Source organism: Hydra vulgaris, chromosome 09 (genome assembly GCF_038396675.1).
Source record: "Hydra vulgaris chromosome 09, alternate assembly HydraT2T_AEP".
Taxonomy (NCBI): Eukaryota; Metazoa; Cnidaria; class Hydrozoa; order Anthoathecata; family Hydridae; genus Hydra; species Hydra vulgaris.
Window position 1 is genome coordinate 20,343,004 of NC_088928.1, and position 25,784 is coordinate 20,368,787.

Sequence of the window (25,784 nt, forward strand, 5' to 3'; positions counted from 1 at the left end):
GATATGCCAGCCTGTCATTATTTAAAGTATAAAATATATAGCAATTATAAGATAGTATTTTGAAAATATTGAAAGCCATCCCACTATGTTTTTTTTTCTTTTCAAGCATTGCTTAAAATGTAAAAGTTACAACACAAAGTTTTTATGGATTAAATTAAATAAAGTTGTAAATAAAACTTATTGTTCCAACAATTATTTAATTTTTGCATTTGTTTGAAAATTCAACATGTTTTATATTTTAATACTTTTATATAATTTTTTTTTTAAATGAATTTTCCTCCCCAAGGTCAAGAAGGCCACTGGAGTAAAGGAGACTTTTTCTTTTCTTTTTTTAAATTATAATTATAACCTTCTTAAATAAGATGGCTTCCTAAAAAAACAATTTAAGTGGGGTACAACCAGAAACATGATGGGTTGAAACTTAGAGTTGAATAGGCAGTTGAATGGGCAGAAACTAGTTGAATAGGCAGGATAGATAATTTGTAAAAATTTATTTTCACTTGAGATTTGGAGATTCGAAATCTATGAACACTTGCCAAGCAAATTCAAAAAACTCCTCTCTGGCTCACATGCCATGATTGTATTTTTTAAATTATTCTTTGGATCATTTAAAAAAAAATTATTTCAAAAACAGACAACAACTGATTTTATACATTTTACAACTATTGAAATCATTGCTTCACTAGAGAAGCTTTCCTCTTCAATTTCCAGTAGGTCCCTTGATATCGAAAAATCTTTCTTAAAAAAATGCAAATGAAAATTGTATTTATAAATACAATTTTTTTCTACATTTTTACTTTAAAAAATTACAATTTAAAAGTATAGGAAGTTTATAAGGTGTTGCAGAGTTTTATTAATCTTCCTACAGGTAGTGATGTTTTTTATAATTTAGAAGATGATTTGAAATGTTTTAAATTTCATTCATAGGAATGGGAAGACAATTTAATTTATTTAAAATGAAGCTGTTTTTAAACCTTTATGGTAATATCAATTCATAAAAATTAGTTAAGAAGATAATTTGAAATGTATACATAAAAATAAACATTTAGATCAAATTCAAATAAAATAACTTATCTTCAGGACGAGGATACGCAAAACAAAGTTTTGAAAGTGGTCAAAAATTATAATAAGTAGTGGTTATTCGCTGATTCAGCAAATAATAACTGCTTTTATAACCCTCTTTTATAGGATGAATAGCATGAGTAACAAAACAATTATTTTACTGAAAAAAAATATTGTTCATAACAAATATTTGCTATTTACATAAATATCATAAATATTTATCATAAATATCTATATAATCTTTTTTGACGTTCCTACAATATCAAAATATTTTAGGCTAAAAATGAAAACAATCAAATAAAATGCGGCAGCACTCAAAAATATTTTTTTCTATTTTTTTTGTAGTTTGTATTCTTATGTGTAAGGGATCATGTTTTTTTGAATACATAGGCAATTTTTAAAACTTTTTTTTTTTATGGAATAGGAGGTGAATAGAAAGATATGTTTGGTATTCCATACCAAACATAATGTTTGATATGGAGTTTTATGAGTTGAATCAGTATGTTAATGTGCGTAATGCCTCGAGTGATAAATTTGATGATGCAGCGAGGAGATGGAGAAAAATTGGTGATAAATTTTCAATTTTTGATCTCAGATGTGCCTACATGCAAATACACATTAATCCGGTTTTGTGGAAGCATCTGAGAATAGTCTACAAAGAGTTGCAGTATCACCTTATATGTCTAAGTTTTGAGTTAAATCTGCACCAAAAGTAATGTCTTCAATCTTAGGTAGAGTGCTGAGTCTTGATGCAGGTATTAGTGAAGCAACTCTAGATCACCTACTCTACATTTAAAATGTTGTAAACCATTCATAATGGTATGAATTTTTAACAATTGAGCCAGAAGAATATAATACTGCACAAGTGTTGGGTTTGCAACTATTTAGAAACAAAAATAAAAAGTTTAGATAGAAGTGTGGCAATATTATTCCAAAGTTACTAGATATTGAAATTCAAAAACATAGTGGAGACTTTTTTTAATATGTAAAAACCTAACAATCTCTTGTTGGAAACTGGCTCAAATTGCCTGTAGTTTTACAAAGCGTCATAATCAAGGAGATGCTTGGGATGTTCTAATTGGAGATCAAGCTCAGTCAACTCTCTCAATGAGTCCTCTTCTTTACTATTATCATTTACTATTGACCTATAAACCGTATATACAATTGATTGCTAAATTAGCATTTGTTAAGGTTGCTTCTCTTTATTGTGCTTATCATTTTTTTACTTTAGATTCTACAAATCTCTTATTTGTCTCTGTAAGGAATACTTTTGTCATATTAGAGTTGGTTCTTCTAATGATGCTCTTTCTTTTCTTGGCAAGGTCCAAAAACGCATTATAAACGTAGTTGGATTGTAAATGTAGTTGAACCTACTCTATCTGCTAAACTTGAGCTTCTTTCCCATTGTTGCAGAGTTGTATCTCTCTCTATTTTCTACAAATACTATCATGATTGCTGCTCAAAAAGTTACCACCTCTAATCAACTAAAATTTCTCGATCAACTAAAACTTATTCTCATTTGACTTTTCATTCAGCAAAGTCTCATTCGTTTGCTGTATCTCTCCCTGCATGCTCTAAAAACTTTTGTTTGTCTAGTTTTTTTTCCCTGCACTACAACTCTTTGGAACTCTCTCCATCTTCATGTTTTCCTGACTCATACAACTTTTCAAATCTTTTGTCAACTGTTTCCTTGCTCTATACTCTTTTTTTTCTTCCTACTAACTCTCATTGTAACTAACATGTAACCCAGTGCAACCTGTTCTATGTCCTGTTGCCTTGTGGGATTCTCTTTCTAAGCAAAGGGTGGAAGAAGTTTGCTTCCTGTCATCAGTACTATTTAAAATTGGTCATGCCTATAGTAATATATAATTTTTTATAATTAATAATTTATTTTTTTCGTGTATTTTTTTTATTTATACTTTATGTTTATTTATACATATTTTTGTTCTGTCTGTTTATGTTTATATGTATGTTTGTGTTCTGTCTGAACCTCTGGCTCGGTGTTGGTTCACCCATAAGTACTTTATATATGTATGTTTGTGTTCTGTTTAAATGTTTAAATCTGTTTCGATGCAGTGTGAGCTCATTAACTAACTAGTTACTCCAACCTATGCTCACTTTAACCTCTAATATTATGTTAGATGTAATATTTTAATGCATTTCCAAAATATCATGTCTGTTTTAAGGTGCTGTTTGCAGGAAGTAGCTCCTTTTGATTATTCCAGGTGAGGTCAGGTTCAGGATCATCATGATTACCCTGCTACTGGTATTATGTAACCCAGTACTACCTGCCCTATGCCCTGCTGCCTTGTAGGGTGTGCTTTTTAGGCAAAGACATTAACTGAATCCAGCTACTTTCTTGTAGGAGGCCTCCTAGACAAAGACTTTAGGAGTAAGCAGAAAAATACTGCTAACTCCTTCTTCATCTATCAGGCTGGCATAAAATTTTTTTACATTGTTTCTTGCCTAGAATGATGAATGCTGGATCTTTTTGACTCTTCTCATAGGTTTTTGCTTGTGCCTCCTTGATAGTGGTTATGCAACTCTCCCTGTTATCTTCTAATGAGGGTACAGGTCTAAAACTCAGTTTAATGATTCTGAGGCCGATTGGTAGTAAGGTTTCTCAAATTATGTGGTAGCTCTCATAGAGGCAGCTTTCATCAACAGCTGCAAAATATCAGAGTGTTTACAGTGCCATGTTGCGCATGGATGAAGTCCCTGTTAATGCTTTTGGTGCACATTGTTGATGTCACATAAGGAGTCCTATGTTATGACTTAGGGTTAACTAACAGGACTGAGACAATTGCATAGCTCATTGCTGAGAAGATCGTGCTCTATCTATGAAAAAGTTAAGTTCTCTTTAAACTAAAATTATGCCAAAAGAACCCTTACGGAAAATTTCCATGGAAAATCTATGAAAAAACCCATGGGAAAACCATGGAATTTCCATGGGTATTTGGAACAGGTTTTCATGGAAAAACCATGAGTTCCCCATGGAAAACCCATTATTTTTCCAAGGAAAATCCATGAGTTTTCCATGGAAAAATAATTTTCCGTGGTAAAGTAGCATGTTTTGTTTTTAAGTTTTTTTGATCTAATGTTATTTCAATTGTCATATTAAACCATAAACAGCAAATTTTATCACATAACTCGCTAATATTATTGAGTTCTTTTAATCTATGGGATCTCTTTAGCGGAATAAAATCATAAAACAAAATAAAATTTAAATCTTGCTGAACCATACAAATCTTTGAAAAATAATAGCTATAATGCACCTAAAATATTAAAATTTGACTTTCTGCATGATGTACAACATTATTTACATTCTCAGTCAAACCTGCCTGGTGATAATGTAGTAATTTAAATAAAATGATAAAGTTAAAATAAAAAGATTTATGCACATATATAAATGTTACCTGTATGTTGGTAACATTTATATAGAACAAGGCAGCATATATTATTACTTATAAACTGTAATTTAAAAAAAGCTTTCTTCATCTGATCTATCTGAAAGATGTAATGCATTATTTCTATCGCCAGTCAAACTTACTTGCTTATAATGGAGTAATTTAATTATAATGGTAAAGTTAAAATAAAAGAATTTATCACACACTGTTAAATTCAAAAATTTATTATATTTTTACTTTACAATTCAAAACATAACAAATATAATAAATATGTTATTTATTAAGTATAGTAATGTAATAACATAATAAATATTAAAGTGTGTGCATAAATTAATTTATTTTAACTTAAAGCGAGCACTTCACATTAGTTAAATATAAACAGTGAGCCGAAAAGAACTTCCACTCAGCGAAAAAGAACAGCCAGTTGTGGAGAAATGTTGTTCAGAATGCTTTTTACTGATTGGAAGAGGGATTCCATATAATTGTACAAAAGGAATGTTTTGACAGAACTTGCTTGAAGTTGCAGCAAAAGACATACAAGCAGCAGAAGAGTAGCTGCTTCTGTTATAACTAACAAGGCTCCTGTTTTCTTCAAGTTCAAAACCAGACTGGGCTTTCAAACACTTAACAAAGTAGCTCCCCAGCGAGTAGTTAAAAAAAATTAAGTGAAAAATTTGATTCTCTTGGAAAGCATCTTCCTGACTTGTTTGTCATCTCAGAAATCTCAGACACATCCAAACGTCTATTAGAGAATAATCCAAACATCTATTGTTGCACTGAAAATATAAAGAAGTTAAAGCTCTAGGAAACACTTTAGTTTAGATCAGAGATCCTCAGTCAAATGAACTTATCAAATCGGGAATTGATGGAGAATGGGGAGGGGAGGGTTCCTGAAAGTGTCTCTAGGGGTTCTTAACTTAAAACCAAATGCTTCTCCCCCAACTAAGAAACCTCTCTTCAAGGACTCAGTAGTGAAGCATCAACTTCAGGTAGCTATTGCAGAAAACCGCTCTGAAAATTATGACAATGTAAAGTAGATCATGAACAAATTGAGCCTTGAGAGATGTCTTTTGTATTGTCATGTGGCATAAAGCTTGCAAACATTATTTGTGGTTTGCAGTCTCACTCAAGTGTTCAACCTTGTACCTGGTGTGACATCGAGTCAAAGAATCTTCATCAGAGTAGTGAGCTCCAAACATTTCGCTCCAATCAAATTGATTGGCTTCGAAGCAGATGCCTAAATTGATTATAAAGGCTTCCAAGCAGGTGCCCAAACAAAAAAAAGCCAGGTAGTTTCAGAATGCTGTGCATAAGTCAGTTATTAAGTAACCTGAAGGAACACTCATGTTAGACTTCATTCCATCTATGGAAATTCACTTTCTTTTTTGGTGTTGTTAACCACCTCTTCAAGAGTCTGTGTCTGCAGTGGAAAAATGTACCAGAGTGGCCAAAAATGATGAACTTTCAACAACAACCTTTTTACAGAGAGCAATTTGCAGGCAATGAGTGCAGAAAGCTTTTATGAAATGTTGACTTGCTTCAACAACTTGCAGAAAAGCATGATTGTTTCTTAGCATTTCCATTCATTGACACATTCAAAAAGATTGATACAGTTATTCATGCCTCCATTGAAAATGTTCCTTAAGACATTTATCACCTCTTTATTGAAGAATTTAAGGATTCCTACCTCAAGCTTCCAAACAGGAGTGTCGATCCCAAAGCACATGCTGTCTTTTTTTATATGATAAATTTTATTGATTGCCACAACCACTTACTGGGCATCTATTAAGAGTAAGCAACAGAATCACTCCATCATTACTTAACCATCATTGGCAACAGTTCAAAAGGTCCAGTAATCGTCCAGATTACTGACTACCCTAAGAGTCTTTTAAACTGTTTGATGAATTAAACAGCAAGCATTTTTTTAAGTTTCTTTGTAAAGAATACTGTATTTATACATATGATATGTAAGAAATTACCTTTCAACATTAATTTTTAAGAACTACATTTAATAACAAAAATCTTTTTTTTTAAATTACCTGATCTGTTAAGCTAGAATCTGATTTTTTTTCTTATTTTCTGAAGAAATTGAATGCTTTTTGTTTGTTGTTGTTTCTAAGTTGTAAGTACACTACTTATTTATAAAATAAATAAGTTAGAACATGTTTCAAATGTTTTTATTAGAAAATGTAACTCATTTGTTCAGAACAATAAAATTGAAAATTCAAATCAATTTTTCTTTCATGGACGATGATGACACAGTGGCTATATATCAAAAAGTCATTACAATCATACTTACAATGTGATTGTATAGATGACATTTAGATTTAGGAGCTTCACAATTTGGTTTTACTCTAAGGCCCCAAGCCAGCTTGGACCACCCCTGTTGAGTAAATAAAAAACAAGGTAATAGTGATAATATTACATACTATTATTATTAAATAAACAAACAAAAACTAAAGATTGGAAATCGAATGAAAAGATAAAAGGATTTTAAGATTTTCACTCAACTAAATTGACTTTTAGTCAATTAGTAGGAAGTCCATAGTTGATTAAATTGACGATTCGATTTTTCATAAGTCTACTAATTTTGATTTACGACTTTTTAGTTAATTTAGTTAAAGTTGATAACAACACTAATTTTTTTAAAACTTTTATTGATCTAGTTTTTTTCTTTGTTCATTAATTTATGAGTATTCTCCCATTTTCATGTTTTCCTGATTCATGCAATTCAAAGATTTCAAAGTTTTTTGTCAACCATTTTGAAGTCTTTTGTCATCCATTTTATTACTTTTTGGATTTCTGATTATTTGATTTTTCTTAATTTGACTTCAATTGATTTCTTCATTTGATAACTTCCAAACATTTTTTATTTTGGTTCAAACCTGGTGGCTGCTTGCAGCCTTGTTGAGAGTGACAATTTCACCATACTTGAAATGAATTAACATATTTAAATATTTAATATATGTTTAGTTACTATTATATATTTTTAATTATATGTTACTTTTATGTTTTAATTTTATTTATTGCGTATTTTGTTTTACATTAAAAAATATAAGAATATATTTAGGCAAAGATGTTAGAAAAGCACAAAGTTCTCAGCTTTCTTCAGAAGATGAAATACTAAAAAATGTGATGCAGAAATCATTATTAGAATATGAAGAATCTCAAAAAAAAAAAGAAGATGATGCAGAATTTGATATATCAATGGAAGAGATATTATCAAAAATAGAGACCATAGGGACAAAGTTAGGAAAAAAAATTTTTATATAAATTTTTTTTTAATAAGACAAAGCTGTTATTGCTAGTTATTATTACTAGACAGCGCAGAAAATATTTTTGTTACCTGTTTTAAGTAAGTTTAAACACTGTTATTAATTGAAAAATTCAGAAGTTATTTTTACTTTAGGTTTTATTAAACCACTTTTTTCAGTAGGTTGATATGTGATAAGTAAGTAATGTGGACCCTGGCTCTGGCCCCAGTTAAATATGGAGTTTAACAACCTTGGCACTGACATATATATATATATATACTATATATATATATGTACATATATATATATATATACTATATATATATATGTACATATATATATATATATATATATATATATATATATATATATATATATATATATATATATATATATATATATATATATATATATATATATTATTAAAACGCTATCTAATTTTTTCTTCAACAATTTGTTTCTCCATCAGTAGGGTCATCAGGAAGAACGTCTAAACATCAAAAAATTCAAATTATAAAAAAAATAGTTCACAGGATTTTGGGAATTGTTATAATTAATTATGTAATAACTGTATTTATTTTGCAATCAGGAAGTTGCATCAACTACATTATAATTAAAAAATCATGAAAAGAATTCTTTTAGGTTTACTCTGGTTATTTGTTTTTATAATTTTTTAAAAGGTTTTTTATGTCTGCAGTTAGAAATTAATTCAGATTTTTTGTTTAGTAAATTTTCTTGATCTAAATGGGTAACAATTTCGATTTTTTCTTGTAAACATAGTATATGGGAGAGTGGGGAGAAGTGGGACACTTAAATTTTTTTTTAGGGTAATTGCAATATCTTTTTTATTTGATGTATAAACTGAACCAGACAAGTTTTTACAAATAAACCTTCTTTTTAGGCACCGATTCAATCCCCTTAGGTTTCCAGCCAATTATAACTAAGTATATAAATTTTTCCTTTTAGAGAAACCGTGCCATTGTGGTAAAGTGGGACAAGTGTGAGTATAAGTGGGGCAAATAAATTTAAAATAATATTTTAACACAAATTATTAAATAGAAACTGATAAAATCAGCTAATTGACATAAAAATGTTCAAGAGCTTTCACCAATTGAAATAATCAAATGGCGACAAGAAGAAGCAGGGCATAAATATTTCTTTTTTCTGTCCCACTTCACCCCAATGTAAACACTATTTTATGGTACATTTCAAAATTAGGGCTTCTAGTGCATGCAGAAAAACAAACCAATTTCTGCTAAATAGAGGGGAAGAAATTTAATTGTTTACATTTAATAACAGCATTTATGCACCACTCCTAATAAGAAATTTTTTTTTATAATAGACTAGTTTAATTTAAAGTTGATATTTTTTTATTTTAGTTGCCAATTATATTTTGACAGCATAGTCTCTTTTGAGTATTTTTTGTTTAAAATATTGTTTGTGGTTGGCATAACATTTTTTCCATTCAACCTTGGTTACGCCAATATATTGTTTATCAGAGTTATTTTTTGAGGAAACGATGCATTTGTAAATAATATATTTTGATAAGCATTTGCCATTCATAGGGCAGTCAATTAACGGCTTGCAATTACAATTTTCAGTATTTTTTTCTTTAAGAAATTTATTTTTATAAATCAATGCAAAATTGTGGCCTTTTATAATTCATTCAATATTTTTCGTACAGCTATAGCTTACTTTAATAGTGCTTCTGTTTAAAATTTTGTGCAATTTGTTAGAACCCCTATAACATTTTAAATTTACGTTATGTATTATAACATAAACAAGATTGATTATGTTACATGCAAAATTTTTACGTAATTTTAAAGTTCCATGTGAACAACAGTTGGACATGTGTTAGTCGATCTTAAAAGAATTAAAGTGGCTGTGTTGCAGTGGTTAGAGCGCTTACTTTAGAAGCAGGAGATCCAGGTTCGAAACAAACTCTGGACATATTTTTGCGTCGTGGTAAGGAAGGAGGCGTGAACTTTTTTGTGTTGGCTTTTAGTAAACTTTAGTTTAATTCAAAAGACATCACAATATATTTAAAATATTTTAATTAAAAAGCAAATTAACAAATGCTTCAAGGAGCCAAACTATAAACATTAAAGATAAAAAATCAAATTGAGATACAAATAAATTGCATTTATATAGCTAAATATATTGTCTTATAGTAAATTTTAAAAGCAGTGAGTTCAATAAATAAAACTACCAACTAATTTTTTTAACAATAAAATGTAGCATCATTATATAGTTATAAACAAATGATTTTGTGACCTTAGTTTTTTAGTTAAGTTAAAAATACTAGTAATGAGTACTTTAGTAATAAAATTTTTTTTTTTAATTTAGTTTTTTGATAACTACTAATAACAAAACGTGAACTTTTTATTTATTTAAATGCACTTCCGCAGTGCTCTGTAACATGACCGTTAGGTCTTCTTGGGGCACCTAAATAACAAAATTTAAAAAAATAAAATAATCCAGACTTAACATATAGCATAACAATATGTAACACTGTAACGCTATGTGCAAAATGTTGGTTATTTTTGCGTAACCGAAACAAATTGAGACAAAATGTAATGTTAAAAAAATCTTTGTTTGGGATGTATTTTAGTTACATCTCAAATCTAGATTTAGTTACTTTACGTTACGTCTCCGTTGGTTAGACTTTAAAAACTTAAAAAAAAACCCGATTGACACGTAACATTAAAATTAACTTTAAAATATTATTGGGGGAAAGAGGGAATTAATTATCAAAACGTTTTTCTAATGTTTGTTGAAACATTTTTGTTGTACAGAGGATTGAACTAAATTATATTTCTATTTTTATTTTTGCTTTTTTGCAATTTGCTTCAAATTTTTTTAGCTCGAAATTTTTAAATCTGCTTTTTTTAGGAGCATCTGCATACACACGTTTAGAATAGTTAAAAATATTTTCATTAGAAGAGTTTTGATTTAGTCGTTGTTGTTAATTGAAATAGGAATTTGTTTTCAGATTTGAGGGGGATAATTTGAATTTATATTAATATACGATAATTCATCATTAGTATTTTTATAAGGCCTTTAAGAATTTTCCGAATAGTTAAATGTGACATCAACAAAAGAAAATTCACAATTTTTAAATTAATGTTTATTTTGATTTGGAAGCCAATGTTTTTATAATATTTTTATAATATTTTTTCTGACTTTGTCAAGTTGAGGCCCTGATTTTTTTTTTGCATTATTATTAAACCATCATCGCGATATAAGCCTAAATGATAAAAATGAACTATTTTATTCAGGGAATTTAAAATATATAAGCCTACAAATTTGCAAATTTCTGCTCTGTCTAAAAATTTCCAATTGTTACAAAACTTATTAATATTTATTAATAGGTTTATTAATAGTAATGAGGCAATTGCTTGGACTATTAAATAGTGTACTGAGTACTATCTGTGCTTTAAGTTAAGTTCTTTAACAAATTTAAAAATAACTAAAGTATCAACAACTATAAAACACAAAAAACCATCGTCATCACCAAGTTCTATAAACCTATCATTCACTAATATTCATGGTCTTCGAAGTAATTTTTCTCCTGTTGAGTCTTATCTCTTGCAAAGTTCAGGAAGATCTACTTGCTCTTTGTGAGACTAGTTTGAGTTCAGCTATCTCATCTTGTTGGAAAGCGGCATCTGTTTTCCCTATTTTCATTAATTCTGGAGAGCGATCTGACTCCTCAAACTATCGTCCCATTAGTCTTCTTCCTATCATAAGCAAGGTTTTTGAATCTTTAATTAACAAACACCTAATCTTGAATCTTGAATCTTATAACTCACTTTCTGATCCTCAATATGGATTTCGACCTTCTCGTTCTACAGCTGATTTGCTAACAATAATAACCGATAGGTTTTATCGTCCATTAGATAGAGGTGGAGAGGTTACAGCTATTGCTCTAATAAATGTCAAAATCAATGCGAAAATTGATAAATGTCAAATTAAAATCAGATTAAGTTACCATTATTTGTTATGGTATTTAATTAGGGGTCGTCCATAAATTACGTCACGCTTTAGGGGGGGGAGGGGTAAATGGTTTAGTGGCTACTTATATGGAAATTGTTACTAAAGTGTTACAATGTAGTGACAAGGAAGGAAGGGGGGTCTAAAATGGTAAAAAATTGCGTGACGTAATTTATGGACGACCCCTTATATTATTTTATTTAATTATATTATGATTTTATTTAACTATAATATGTTATTTAACTATATTATAATGTTATTTAATTATATTATGACGTAAGAATCAAGAAATCTCCATAATTAAGTTTTGTCCTTTACTTTTTAATTTCAGAGTTGATAATATCATAGAAATTAATAATGACTGTGATAAATCAGGATCTGGTGATGAAGTTGGTAGTCAATTAGTAATAAAAGAATCGGTAATAATGTAGTAATGTTGTTGTAATCTTTTTTTCTAATAAACAGAAAAATTGCTTTTATATTTATATTATACGGGTAAAATCGAAATCAATTTGTTTTTAAAAGTTATAAAAAGATTTATTTATTCCAGAAACTTCCCTTTAAAGTAACAAATACGTCATGTCTAAATCAAAGTGCATCGATACCAACAACTTTGAACACAGTTACTTCAACATCAACAACTTCTACACTAGGATCTTCATCAACAACAACTTTAATACCTACAACTATAACATTACCTGTTTCAACACCACAATCTCTATTATTTGCAGAGTCTACGTCTAAAAAATGTGAAACCCCTGAAAGTGCTGCTGCTCTGTGGATTTCAAATGCTAAGCAAGAATCTGAACTCATTACCCAAACTCCATTAAATATAAATGTTTGTTTTCTTTTTTAATTTAATTCAAGTTTTTTTCTTGAACGTGTGGATTAATTTTTATATTTGTTTATACATATACATAAACTTATTTACTAGCATGAGAAATCTAATGAAGATATGAAAAAGCGAGAGTTGTACTTAAAACAACAACGTGATAGATTGTTAGCGATGAAAAATGAAGAACGCAAGAAGCAACTTTCTCTTTATACTAGCAATTCACAATCAGAACATCCAATTACGTCTAAAGCGGCAAACAATGCTGTATCTGGTCATTTTGAGAAGCAGTTTTCGGAAGAAGATGAAAAGAAAATTGCGATACGACGGGCGTTAGCTGAGAAACTTAAAAAAGAAGTTATAAACAAATGATTTTGTGACCTTAGTTTTTTAGTTAAGTTAAAAATACTAGTAATGAGTACTTTAGTAATAAAAATTTTTTTTTTTAATTTAGTTTTTTGATAACTACTAATAACAAGCAAACATTCTATAGCGGAATTTCAGTGTACCAAAATAGGCATTTTGAGCGAACTACAGTAAATTTGCGGTTACTTATTGGACTATTAGTTGCAGCTGCCAAAAGTGGCTAGCTGATGACTAACCACTTTTAACTTGTCGGAAAGCCATCGGCTAGCCATTTATAGCATTGGTTCACTAAGTAACCGATGACCAAAACTCCAATGAACTGCTAAAAAATGCCTATATAGGTTCAGTGCAAATCCACTAAAACAATGTTTGCTGGGTAGTTTTAAAATAAAAACTTTGTAATATATATATATATATATATATATATATATATATATATATATATATATATATATATAGATAGAGAGAGAGAGAGAGAGAGAGAGAGAGAGAGAGAGAGAGTGTTAAAGAAAATTTTTAGCCTTTGTAATATAAGCAAACGTATCATTAAGAGCTTCATGAGGGGTCACACACTTGCATCCACGCAAAGAAAAGAAAGTTATATAATATATATAAACACTCGTAGTCTAAATCAATCAAAATGTATAAATGGTTCTTGAATGACCGATAAATTGATAACGCATCGCAAATATATACCATGATTACGCCTCTTTCATTTACATAAAATAGTGGAGTTGGGGTGAGAGAAATCAAAATTTGACATAGTTATGTGTAAAATAGAATTACATTGATTATGTAGTCAAGATTTAAATACTCTCTTTTTAACTTCAACTTTCCTCTAAAACCTTTTTTAATGTAATTTTAATTTTTTTTAACCCTCCGTGTTTCAAAAATAATATTCTGTTAGAACAAACTAGTCTATCCGATACTTTGAAATAATTCACACAAGCCGAAAATATTCGCACGAAACGAATTTTTTCGTCGATAAGCATGCGTAGATAAAACATTTCTGTTAATTTTGACAGTAATGTTTAATCTGCGCATGCTTATCAACGAAAAAATTTGCTTCGCGCGAATATTTTTGTCTTGTGGAAATCCGCCTTAACGATTTAGACTGCGATTTTGCCACGAGGCACGGTCGTTTAGATATTAGGTAAAAGCGTTATGTTTAGGTACGCATGCGCTAGTTTTTAGCAAAAAGTTCAGAGCATTTAAAATGGTTGCGGTGTCGCGTTAAATAAGTAGCTCGTTAAATAAGTAGACAAACAGTTCTGCGCATGCGTAAAAACGCTAAAACACTTAAAACTGGGATCCTAAAACCCAGCGTTAAATAAGTAACATTGCTTATAAACAAAAAAGATGGCTGACCACGATTACTCTGTTGAAGATGTTAAAAATATCTTTATGATGGAACAATTAAGAAATGTATGAGTTTAAAACAGCGTAAATCATTTCTAAAATATGCTAAAAACTTTCAGTTTACTGGTATGTATTAATATTAAGAGTAATTTTGTATTTGGACTTCAACTTTTTTTGAAGATTTAGAATTTAATCTGAGATAAAATATAAACATAGTATACAAATGTAAACATTTGCGTATAATTTATATACGATTGTAAAGGTTGCAGTTATAATTCTGCAAATGAATAATCTTCAAATGAACATATACAAAAATAACCGTTGCATACACGTTTTGCATACACATGTCACATGTGTTTACCAATGTTTACATGTGTTGTAAACGTTGGCATACAATTTATATACGATTCTAAACATTACAGAAATAGTTATGCAATGAATAATATTGCATAAACTTCTACAAATACTCAAAAGTAACCATTGCATACACCTTTGGCATGCAAATGTAAACAATGCAAACAAAATTCTGCAAACTAGTCTTCAAATGAACATTTATTGAAATAGTTTGATAGTTTGTGGAAACATTTGTTTTTTATATTTTTCACTTAGATGGAAGGCTGTACTATGTAACTGCTTCTAGTAAGCTGCAATTTCTTTTAACAGACGAAGAAAAAAAACATGCTTTTAACTTAAAAGCATGTTTTTTTTCTTCGTCTGTTCATGTCTGTTGCATGTTTTTTTTCTTCGTCCAAAATAAGCTCCGTGATTAGAGTCGTGCACATCTCTAAAAGTTTTCGATTTGTGCACAACTCTAATCATGGAGCTTATTTTGGCCTTAATAACACAAAACTTAAGCTAAAAAGTGTATTTTATTAACTAGGTAACAGGGTTAAATATTTCAATTGATATATTTTTTATCAAATTTTCTTATATAATAATTGTCTTCTTTGCATTAAAAATGATTTTCAACATGGTTCATTTTCTAACTTAATGTAATTGTAATTATAATAGTAAATTTTTCCAGTACAAAATGCTTATCATATTGTTTGCATAATGTTATCTAGCTATGGTTAGTGATATTACAAAATGGGTGAATAAATGTGACAAGTGCCAGTGCATGGAGAAGATTAAAATTTGTGCTCCGGTACTGAAACCAATTAAGGTCATCTAATTGTGGGAGTTTTTAGGTATAGACCTCATTGGTCCTCTTCCGCTTACAACACAAGGTAATAAATACATTTTAACTGTTACTGACCTTTGGAGTAAGCATGTCAGCGTATTTTCAATACCAGAAAAATCTGCTTTTTTTGTTTCTAAGTGTCTTGTTACTTTGTTTTATCAATTTGGCCCTCCAAAAAAAGTACTATCAGACCAAGGTAGAGAATTTTTAAATAGCTTGAATGAATTTTTAAATAGCTTGAATGAATTTTTATTTTCTACTTTCAATGTAAGGCATTTAATAACACCTGCTTATCATCCACAAACAAATGGACAGGATGAGAGAACAAATCAGATTAATTAAGCGAGATCTTTCAAAAGTAGCTAAAGAATCCTAAGATAATTGGGATACTTTATTAGAACCAGTATTATTTGGTCTCCATACATGTGTACAATCTTCAACTAAGTTCACTCCATTTTTAATGTTTGGTAGGACATTGCAGAAAGTAATGCAACTGAATCACAGATTCAAGAAATAATTGATTCCAGTATTGCAGTTCATGTCATAGTGAATAATATCTATATTGCACAAAAAAAAAAATGCAATAGTACAATGATAAAACACATTTAAAAGGTTTTAAGTCATTTAATTTTAAAATAGGTGGCAAGGTTTTAGTGAAAAATTACAAAAAGATAGGCCGCAAAGGTAACTATATGGAGCATGATTGGCTCGGACCTGCTATAATTACCGACTTTAAGCCAACTGAAGCTGTTGTGTCTCTTAATGGTAAAGTTTGGAAATCAGCTGTAGCTATCCCCAATATGAAGCCTTACTTCGAAGAAAATCTAAGCTTTATCTCTTCAAATATTTTAAAAGTACACAATTATTGTTTGCAAATAAACGAAAAACCATGTGATGAAAATACAAACTCTACTTCCACAGCGTTAAAGATTACATCCACATTAATGTATGATTTAGAAAGAAAGAAAATAAAAGTTAGTGAAGTGATTTTCCTACGTCTCCTAGCAATTATAATACTAATAATAACTATAGTAATAGTAACTATATTTATAGTAACAAAATTTTATCAGTTAAAGAAGAGAAGCCAGTTGATAGTGTTGTAGAAAGTGTTAAATCTGATAGTATAATTTTTATGACATAATACACATAAAAAAGTTTTTTTGTTTTCTATCGTCAGTTTGTTTATGTATCTTATGTTTTAGTTAATAATTTAGTTTATTTTTGTTATTTAATATATTTAAATCTTTAGTTAATAAGTTAATTATTTATTTTATGTTTGTATATGTCTTATAGTCGTTTAAACTTATATAATTGGTTAATTTAGGTCAACTATTGCTTCTTCTTTATTTCGATTTGTTTTGCTTACTTTGTAGTTTATTTTTTATTCTTATCAGTTATTTATTATATCAATTAGGATTATTGATATATAGTTAATAGCTACTGTTATTAAACTCTTTACTTACAAGTGTTTGTTTTTGTAGCAGTTAACTATAAGTTCTTCTACTACGACAAGAGTAATGTTTAAAAATATGCTTATTTTATTTCTAATTTTAATGAGATATTTGATCAATTTATTATAGAATATTGTAATAGTTTAGACTATTCTGGCTTGTAAATGGCGTGACTGTTTTAGCATTTTTAACATTTATACATTTCAAAGATTTAAATTTTTATGGCACAAATTTAGAGTTCATTTTGTAAATAAATTCATTAACATATATTGATCAATGCAGTTGTTAAGTACTTTTCACAAAAGCAGGTATTTATTATTTAATTTTTTTTTTCACTGCATTTTTATTATACAATTTATGTCATACTATATTTCTATATTATATAGGCTTGTAATTCCATGTGAAAAATCGAATTTCTTCCCAAAATGTCCAAGTTTCAACCAAGTTAAATTTTTTCAAAAGGACACAGAAACCATGTTATTTTATTTTGTTATTTATATTGTGTAAGAATTTTTTGATCTTTTTTTCAAAATAAAGTTTTAGTTTAGCATGAAGTGTGTTGTTTCTTTAATATCTTTTTAACTTAAAACATCACATAAGTAAGAAATACTAAATTATTGTGCTATATACATAACACCGCTAAAATCGTCGAATAACAACCGTCTAGGTTGTTATTAAACAGTAGTGCAATAGTGGTGTAGTGGTAGAGCGCTCGCCTCATGATGGAGAAGTTCCAAGTTCGATTACCACCACGCCCCTAGTAGTACCATACTCAACTTGTTTTTCCGCAAAACAGCCTTGTCCGTCATGGTTTGTGTTTCGGTGTTATAAAGTTCAGAGAGGGTTGTAACCTCAACTAAAGTTGCCTCCTCGACTGTAGTGGCTTTCTCGGCCTTGGGAAGTTAAATTAACACACACAAAAAAGCTAGACACTAATTAATAAATCCTCTTCTTTTCTTCTGTGAAAATATCAGAATACTTTTCTTACTATTTATGTGCGTGCGATCATGTAACAATTACTTTTAATCAAAAAATTTAGTTGTTAGTGAGAACTTTTCTTTAATTTAAATTTAAAATAAATACAATTGTGAGATATAATTTAACGTGAAACATTTTGCTAAAATGCGCAGTTAAATTATTTAGCAATTACAGTAAATTTGCTCGTGAGTTTACTATTTTATTTGATATCATTAGAGTATGTCTTTTATTTTAGTATACTTATCCAGTAAGTGACTAAGAAAAGAAAAAAGTTTTTCTTAAAAACATTCTTCTTGCCATACTATACTAAAAAGATATAAACTTGAGTTAAATATTATTAAAAGTAGTAAATTATCGCTATAAAAATGCCGTGAAATAACAATTCGCTTGACTTAAAGTTCGTTTAACGTAAGTTTTTATTAATTTGTTTGTCTGGGTTAACAAAAAATGCCTCGACTGTTTAATTTGTCTACTTATTTAACGGTCTACCTATTTAACGTGACTTGATACGTTAAATAAGTATCCGTGAACTAACGCATGCGCAGAATATCATTTTGGCTACTTATTTAACGATCTACTTATTTAACGTGACAGCGGTTCATAACTACGGAGTAAATTTTAGATGACCACCATATAGTTGCATTTTTTGGTGTGCTGTTCAGTATTATAAATTTTTTTTTTTAAGTCAAAGAAAAATCGTCATATTTTTAATATTAGGCAAACTAGTAAATCAAAAAAAAATTCTTTTTTCAAATCCATGCTTTATGCAAGCAGAATTCTATTGGGCCTAGAAATTCTTTTTTTGTTATCTTTTGTAGAAGGAAAAATTACTGTTTTTATTTTTTTTTTAAATTTAAAAATTACTGTTTTTACTAAATTTTTGTTTTTTAACTTAATAACTTAAGATTTATTAACTTAATAACTTAAAACAATAGGTTTTTAACTTAATAACTTAAGACTTATTACTTAATAACTTAAAACAATAGGTTTTGAATCGCTGCGCTTTAATGTCTTCGAAACTGCAAATAATTTGCAAATCAATGATTTTTGTGACGTAATACGCAATTCATGTCAAATACATAAAATGTATGGGAAAATACAAATTAAATTTTTGTTAACTTAATTAACTTTTTTTGGTCAAATTTTTCCATTTCCTTGTATTGTCATCGAAAATGATTAAGTGTGCAAAGTTTGAGCAAAATTGGTTGAGAAAAAAGCTTTCAAAAATTGATTTCAAATTTTGTGGCACACAAACATATATATATATATATATATATATATATATATATATATATATATATATATATATATATATATATATATATATATATATATATATATATATATATATATATATATATATATATATATATATATATATATATATATATATATATATATAGAAAGTAATCTTATATAAAGCATGGAATAAAATAAGTTTAAAAACAAATTAAGATGCATATAGTTGTGTTAATGTGAAAGCTATTTTGCTGTAGGAGACTTGTTTATTTTTTTGAAATAAATTTTCAGAATTTCTAACCGTACGAATTTGAAAATTTTTTCTTCAACTTCTTTAATGTTCTTTACTTTATAGTTGATTACTTTTTGGTTCTTGCTTAAATTTAATTTTGGTAGAAAAATGTATTTTTATCGTTTAAATAGTTAATTGCTAAGATTTTTTAAAAATAAGGATAAAAATAAAATTATTTATTAATATTAAATTAGCTAATTGAAAAGTAATGTTTTTTTTATTTACTTTACATTGCACGTATTTGGAAACTTGCAATTGCTAAAAAAATAACATACATATATCATGTGTGTGTATGTATGCAACATACAAATGCATGCAAGGATATATATATATATATATATATATATATATATATATATATATATACATATATATATATATATATATATATATATATATATATATATATATATATATATATATATCCTTGCATAATAATAATAGTAATAATAATTTTGATAAATATTAAAATTAAATATTAAACAATAACAATAAGTAATAATGATTTGAATAATCTTAAAACAATGTTATAATAATATTTACATTACATAAAATAACACCAAAAGTAATAATAACAATAACCCTCAATGAGTCCAACTTAACTAAACAATGATTTAGGATATATAATTTTAGGTTACTAAAAGATAGAAGATAATAACAAGAACTTTTTATAACGGTAAAGAAATAACAGATTGAGAGAGGTAGGGTAACTTGTGCACGATTCCAGACAAATGGACAATTTAATAGATAAACAAGAGCACGCCGTTTGATCATTTTGGATAGAAGGTAAAGGATATTAGAATTAGAACGACATTCTTGAAAGTATATTACTTTAAATGTCTTGTTTTTAGATTAGATATTCTTAAAAAATTATTGGTTGATAAGTAATTTATAGGGTATTATATTAGTATACATATTGAAGTGTTTGTTGTATATTTGAGAAATAAAATTTATATTAAATAAAAGAGATATGCTTTTTACTATTACTATATATTTATCTTTAGAAAAATTTATTGCTGATTTAATACAGTTTTATTGTGATAATTGGTTATACGATTCAGTGTTATCAAAGTTACACATGTTGGAAGATCATGGTATTCCATTTTTGAAAAAATGGGGTGCTGGGTTTTGAAATTACGAACAAGGAGGCGAATCCATTCATTACGAGTTTAAAGAAAAAGGTCTTAAAAGTCTTCTTAAATCACACCATTAAAAACTAACCCTATAAACAGAAAGCTTAAACCAATATTGAGAAAAAGAATATAAAGCAAACATAAATTATTAAAAAATAATGCAAAAAATGTATTATCAACACTATATAGCAGTAGCAGGTTATGAATTTTTGTGATCCAAGGCTATTTTTTTGGCGGTCAATTTTATGTGCCGGGTCTATAGCCTCATATACTCCAATGGACACCCAAAAGAAGAAGTTGTATTAGTTGCAGATTTAGTATAGTACCCTTTAGAAAGTGCCTCGGAGAACAAGTAGGAAAATGTATATACATTAGCTGAGAGTTTTAACAGCGTTTAGTCGCGATAATAGTGAATCTAATAACATAACTAATATACTTAATTTCTAAAAACCTAAGAAAAGAACTTAAGATCTGAACAAACCCCAAAAGTTGAGGCCGTTGCAGTTGAGGCAACTGCAGTTAGGGGTCGCCCATAAAGTAAGCACGCTTCTTTTTTCAACCTCCTCCCCCTCCCGTATTTTGCCATACCCTTTTTACCGAGTACCCTATACCTCTCTAAAAGTACCTACACTTTTAACCTACCAACCCAACATTTTATGATAATTTTTTTTATTTAGAATCTCCATACTTTTATAATTGATCTACTGCCCCCGCCCCCTGCCATCTCATATTTGCCATTTACTGACCTTCTCTTCCTCTCCGAGCGTACATACGTTATGGACAATCCCTTACCTATTTTTTAAGTGTTACAAAATAAAAAATTTAAAATGCTCAAAATAACAAAGTTTTCAATTAAATAAGATTTCATAGTTCTCTCCCCAGGGTTGTCAATAAATGGTGTAAGATTGACAACCCTAAAATTAAAGGCACATGATTCTTCTTATACAAACTAAATCCTTAACATTTTGAGCTGTCCTTACCCTAAATGTTAATCAAATATTAAGTCTCCATTTTACTTGAATATTAAACAAATGTTGAGTTTGCACAAATTTTATGTTATGGGGGCCAAACTTCAAGGATTTTTTTACCCAAGCTCCAATCTTAGCAATTTTTTGTAAAGCATAATCATTTGACATGTATATAAATGTACTTTATTTATTCAATGTTTGAAAGTTACCTATTTCAAAAAACATCACAAACGCTGCTGATGTCTTTATATAAAAAGATATAACTTGTGCTTTTTGTTTACAGGTCGTCCATAAATTACGTCATGCAAGTTTTGACCGTTTTTGACCTCCTCCCTCATCACAAAATCGTAACACTTAAGAAGCAAGTTTTGTATGAGTCGTCACAAAACCACCAACCTCCCCTCCCCCTTATAGCGTGACATAATTTATGGACGACCCCTTATGAGTAGTAAAACATCTATTTCAAAACAATAAAACTTTTTCCATAAGATTTAAATTTTTCAACTAATTTTAAAGCTAATAAGCATTTTAATTATAAAATATATATATATATATATATATATATATATATATATATATATATATATATATATATATATATATATATATATATATATATATATATATATATATATATATTAAAACAATTAAATAAGCATTAACTGTTACAGATATAAATTTTAAACATACTGTTTTTTATATAAATTGATAACAGATTCTCGCTTTAAATAATTTTCAAACAAACAAACAAAAAAATTATCTTACTATGCTCTGTTTTAAAATATTTTTCTAGCTGTCGACTAATTGGATTTATTGTAATAACAAAAGTAAACAGCAAATTAAGAGTAATTACAACTTCAGATATTGTAATCATAAAATTTCCATTTCTTTTTAGGTTTTTAAAATATTGCTGTCTACATAACTACCAAATCAAGATAAGGTAAGACTGCAACAGGTATATACATACAGCAATAAATGCCCAAATTGCTTCAAGAGGAAATTTTCTTTTTTTCATATTATATCAAGTTTCATATCAGTTTGGAATGTTGGAAAAACTGTTACACCTCCAAATGCAAATGGAATTGTTCCAAAAGCAGAAAAAAAGATTTAAATGTTTCTGTTGTCCTTTTATCATCATGAGCAATACCATTTTCATACAAATACATACTTGTTCTGATAATTATAAATATGCATGCTATTATTGTGCAAAGACTTATAGCTAAAGCAAATTGCCAAATCTCTTTGGGGGAGTTAAGCCATGTAAATGATAAAAGAACTAGTCCACATATCAAAACACTCTAAATTCATTTTGCTGCGTAAGAGTACCAATATTTTTGTTCACAATTGATGATACTTGATTTACTGATAGTAAGAGAAAAACAGTACAAACTCCAACCAAAGTAACAAGAACACAATTTTCAACTATTCGTTTTCCCAATTTACCAGCAGCATACTTTCCAATCTCAGGGTGAGGATCTCGTATGTGTTGCCTAGAGCTTTCTAATGTTCTAGTTGTTAACATCCAGCATTGACCAAAAATAATTTCACAATAAAGTGACATGCAGTAACCAAGTATTAACAAAACGATTCCTGTCCATCCAGATTCACTTAGAGCTTTAGGGATAGCTAAAATTCCACTGCCAGCCATAGTTGCTACAATGAAAAAAGCACATTTTGTAACAGATATTCCTTTTTCTATAACTTCAATGCAATCATCGCTAACGTTAATAAACTCTTGACCGGTATTATCTGCCATGATAAAACTCGTGACTTTTTTGCTCACAAAATATTTGAAGATTGCTGCGTTTTTATGCAGCGATCATAAATCATTAATGTTGTTTCGTAACGTGCTTTATAAGAGGCCTAATCACCTAATCAAAGTTACCCCACAAATGGGGTAACTTTGATTTAATAAAATTTAATAAAAACAACAGTCAAGTTTCACATTAATTCATTTTTGCTAAAATAAAATAATATTATTTTATAACAAACACCCATTTAGTATTTTATTTTATTTTAATGGGTAAGTTTTAAGTGGACTAACATAAAAAAAGTCTCATTTACATCAGTTTTACTGACAGACAATGCAAGTGGAACATCTTTACATTTTGCAAAAAATTCTTAAAAAAAAAAACTTTTAAAAAGGGCAAAAGTAATTTTTTTCTTCCCTTTGAGCCTGCTTTTTGACATCAACATAAAACAATAGTTAAGTAAATTAATTACTGCTTGGCTTACTAAAATTACAACTACCATCTGGCAAATGATTGAAGATTATGCTTATATCTAATGGGCAAATCCCATATTTCTTTCAATACCACTAAGTTAAAAAGTTGCTGATTACCTTTTGATCTGAAAAAATGTAATGTTTATAAGCAAAGAAAGAACAAAGGAGATTTATTTTTTGTAATTGTCTGCTCTTTTTTTGGCACAAGAGGTTTTCGATTGATCAAGTATTTTCCTCTAATACTATTAAAGAGGTCCATACAATGTAACATCATGAGGTTGCAATAAATGGGTAGAGATACCAGTTATATAACAAGATACTGTTTTCTTCGCAATATGATACTATTTTCTTTAGTAAATTCAAGTACCTTTAGTAACTATATCATGATAACTTTACTAAAAATTATAACTAATGGTAAAAATAATTATAGCAAAGTTTATAACTACGACAGAAATTAATAAAATAAACATAACAATTGCAAAAATTAGGACAATAACCATAAAAACTATTACTACAATTGAATCACTATCACTATCATTATAAATAATATTTATAAGATTTAAAAAACAAAGATAAATTAATGATAATAGGAATATTAGTAGAGTTAAAAAAGACAGTATAAAATAAAAGTAATAATAGTTTTATAAATACTGTAATATTAAAAAAGCAATAATAATAAAATATAAAATTAATATTAATTAAATATATACTAAAATATAAATTTCTTAATTTGGTTTCAATTGAGAAGAAGAATGTTAGTAATAAAAGGGTATTTAGTTAAAATCTCTTTTTTTATAAATGGTATTATTTGGTTCCAGTGAGAAATACATTGATTTTTAATAGAGAGCTTGCCATATTTGATAGTGCTGAAAAAGGAAGTATGCAAGTTAAAATTTTTAGTATTTTGAGTGTAATATTTGTGTGTCACTTGTTTTAATAAAAAAATTATTGAACGAATTTGGTAGCTTATTTTGAAGAAAATCAATCACAAAGAGACAATTATAAAGCTTTACAAGATCTTGAAATTTTAGAATTTTTAATTCAGAAAACCTATTTTCGATATTAGAACGTAGGGGAGAAAATGTCATAATTCTTAAGGAAGTGCGTTGTAAACTGTTTATACGATGTAATAGAAATTTTTAACCCCAAACAGTGCAACAATAACTTAGATGTGAGAAGAACAAGGAATAGTAAACTGATATTAAAACATGTGGGGGAACATAGTGTCGTATTAATGACAGCATACTATTGGCACGTGAGAGTTTTTTATTTAATTGAATTAGTTGATAGTACCATGATAGGTTTTTGTCAAGAAATATTCCGAGGTATTTTATATATTTAGATGGGAAAAGTCTTTTACCATTAATTCTAATTTTAACGTTATTACTATCAATCTTTTTTTTTGGAGGGTGAAAAATAATAAAATCAGTTTTATTGATATTTAGGAAAAGACGGTTACTATTTAACCAATGACACAAATGATGGAGATCTGAATTCACTTTTTTACAAAGCTGCGCGAGTGATTTATTTATGCATAGAAGATTAGTGTCGTCAGCGAAATGATGAACAATCGAATTATTTATAGAGTGAGGCAGATCGTTAATATATATTAAAAAAAATAAAGGTCCTAGAACAGAACCCTGTGGTACACCATACTTAATAACTTTACATGTCGATTGAAATCCATTAATCGAGACAAACTGATTGCGATTGTTAATATAGGATGAAAACCAATCATTAGCGATACCGCGTATACCATAGTGATACAATTTTTCAGTTAAAATCTTATGGTCAACTGTATCAAATGCTTTTTGGAAATCAATAAAAACGCCACAGGCAAAAGAACCACTATCAATTGCACCACGAATCATTTCAGTAATGCTAATAAGTGCATGGGAAGTAGAGTGTTTTAAACGAAATCCAAACTGACGGCCGTAGAGACTCTTAGAATTATCAAGAAAGTGGTAGATACGATAATACATTAATTTTTCAAGAATTATGCTGATATTTGATAATAATGATATTGGTCTATAGTTATTGGAGTCA

The 25,784-nt window shown here is 28.4% G+C and overlaps 1 protein-coding gene and 1 long non-coding RNA gene across 2 annotated transcripts in view; both read left to right on the top strand.

Moving 5' to 3' along the window:
• Nucleotides 1–12,997, top strand: part of LOC100203960 (cilia- and flagella-associated protein 36) — a 37,795-nt gene extending 24,798 nt beyond the window's left edge. The window contains exons 5-8 of the mRNA XM_065805008.1: nt 7,540–7,717; nt 12,048–12,135; nt 12,267–12,554; nt 12,651–12,997. Of these exons, the coding sequence (XP_065661080.1) occupies nt 7,540–7,717; nt 12,048–12,135; nt 12,267–12,554; nt 12,651–12,920 (824 nt within the window). The 3' untranslated portion in view covers nt 12,921–12,997. The remainder of the gene's footprint in view (nt 1–7,539; nt 7,718–12,047; nt 12,136–12,266; nt 12,555–12,650) is intronic.
• Nucleotides 12,998–13,973: 976 nt separating this feature from the next.
• Nucleotides 13,974–17,458, top strand: LOC136084633 (uncharacterized). The gene is made up of 2 exons (XR_010640700.1): nt 13,974–17,212; nt 17,291–17,458. It is a non-coding gene; the product is annotated as an uncharacterized LOC136084633 (long non-coding RNA).
• The last annotated feature ends 8,326 nt before the right edge of the window (nt 17,459–25,784 follow it).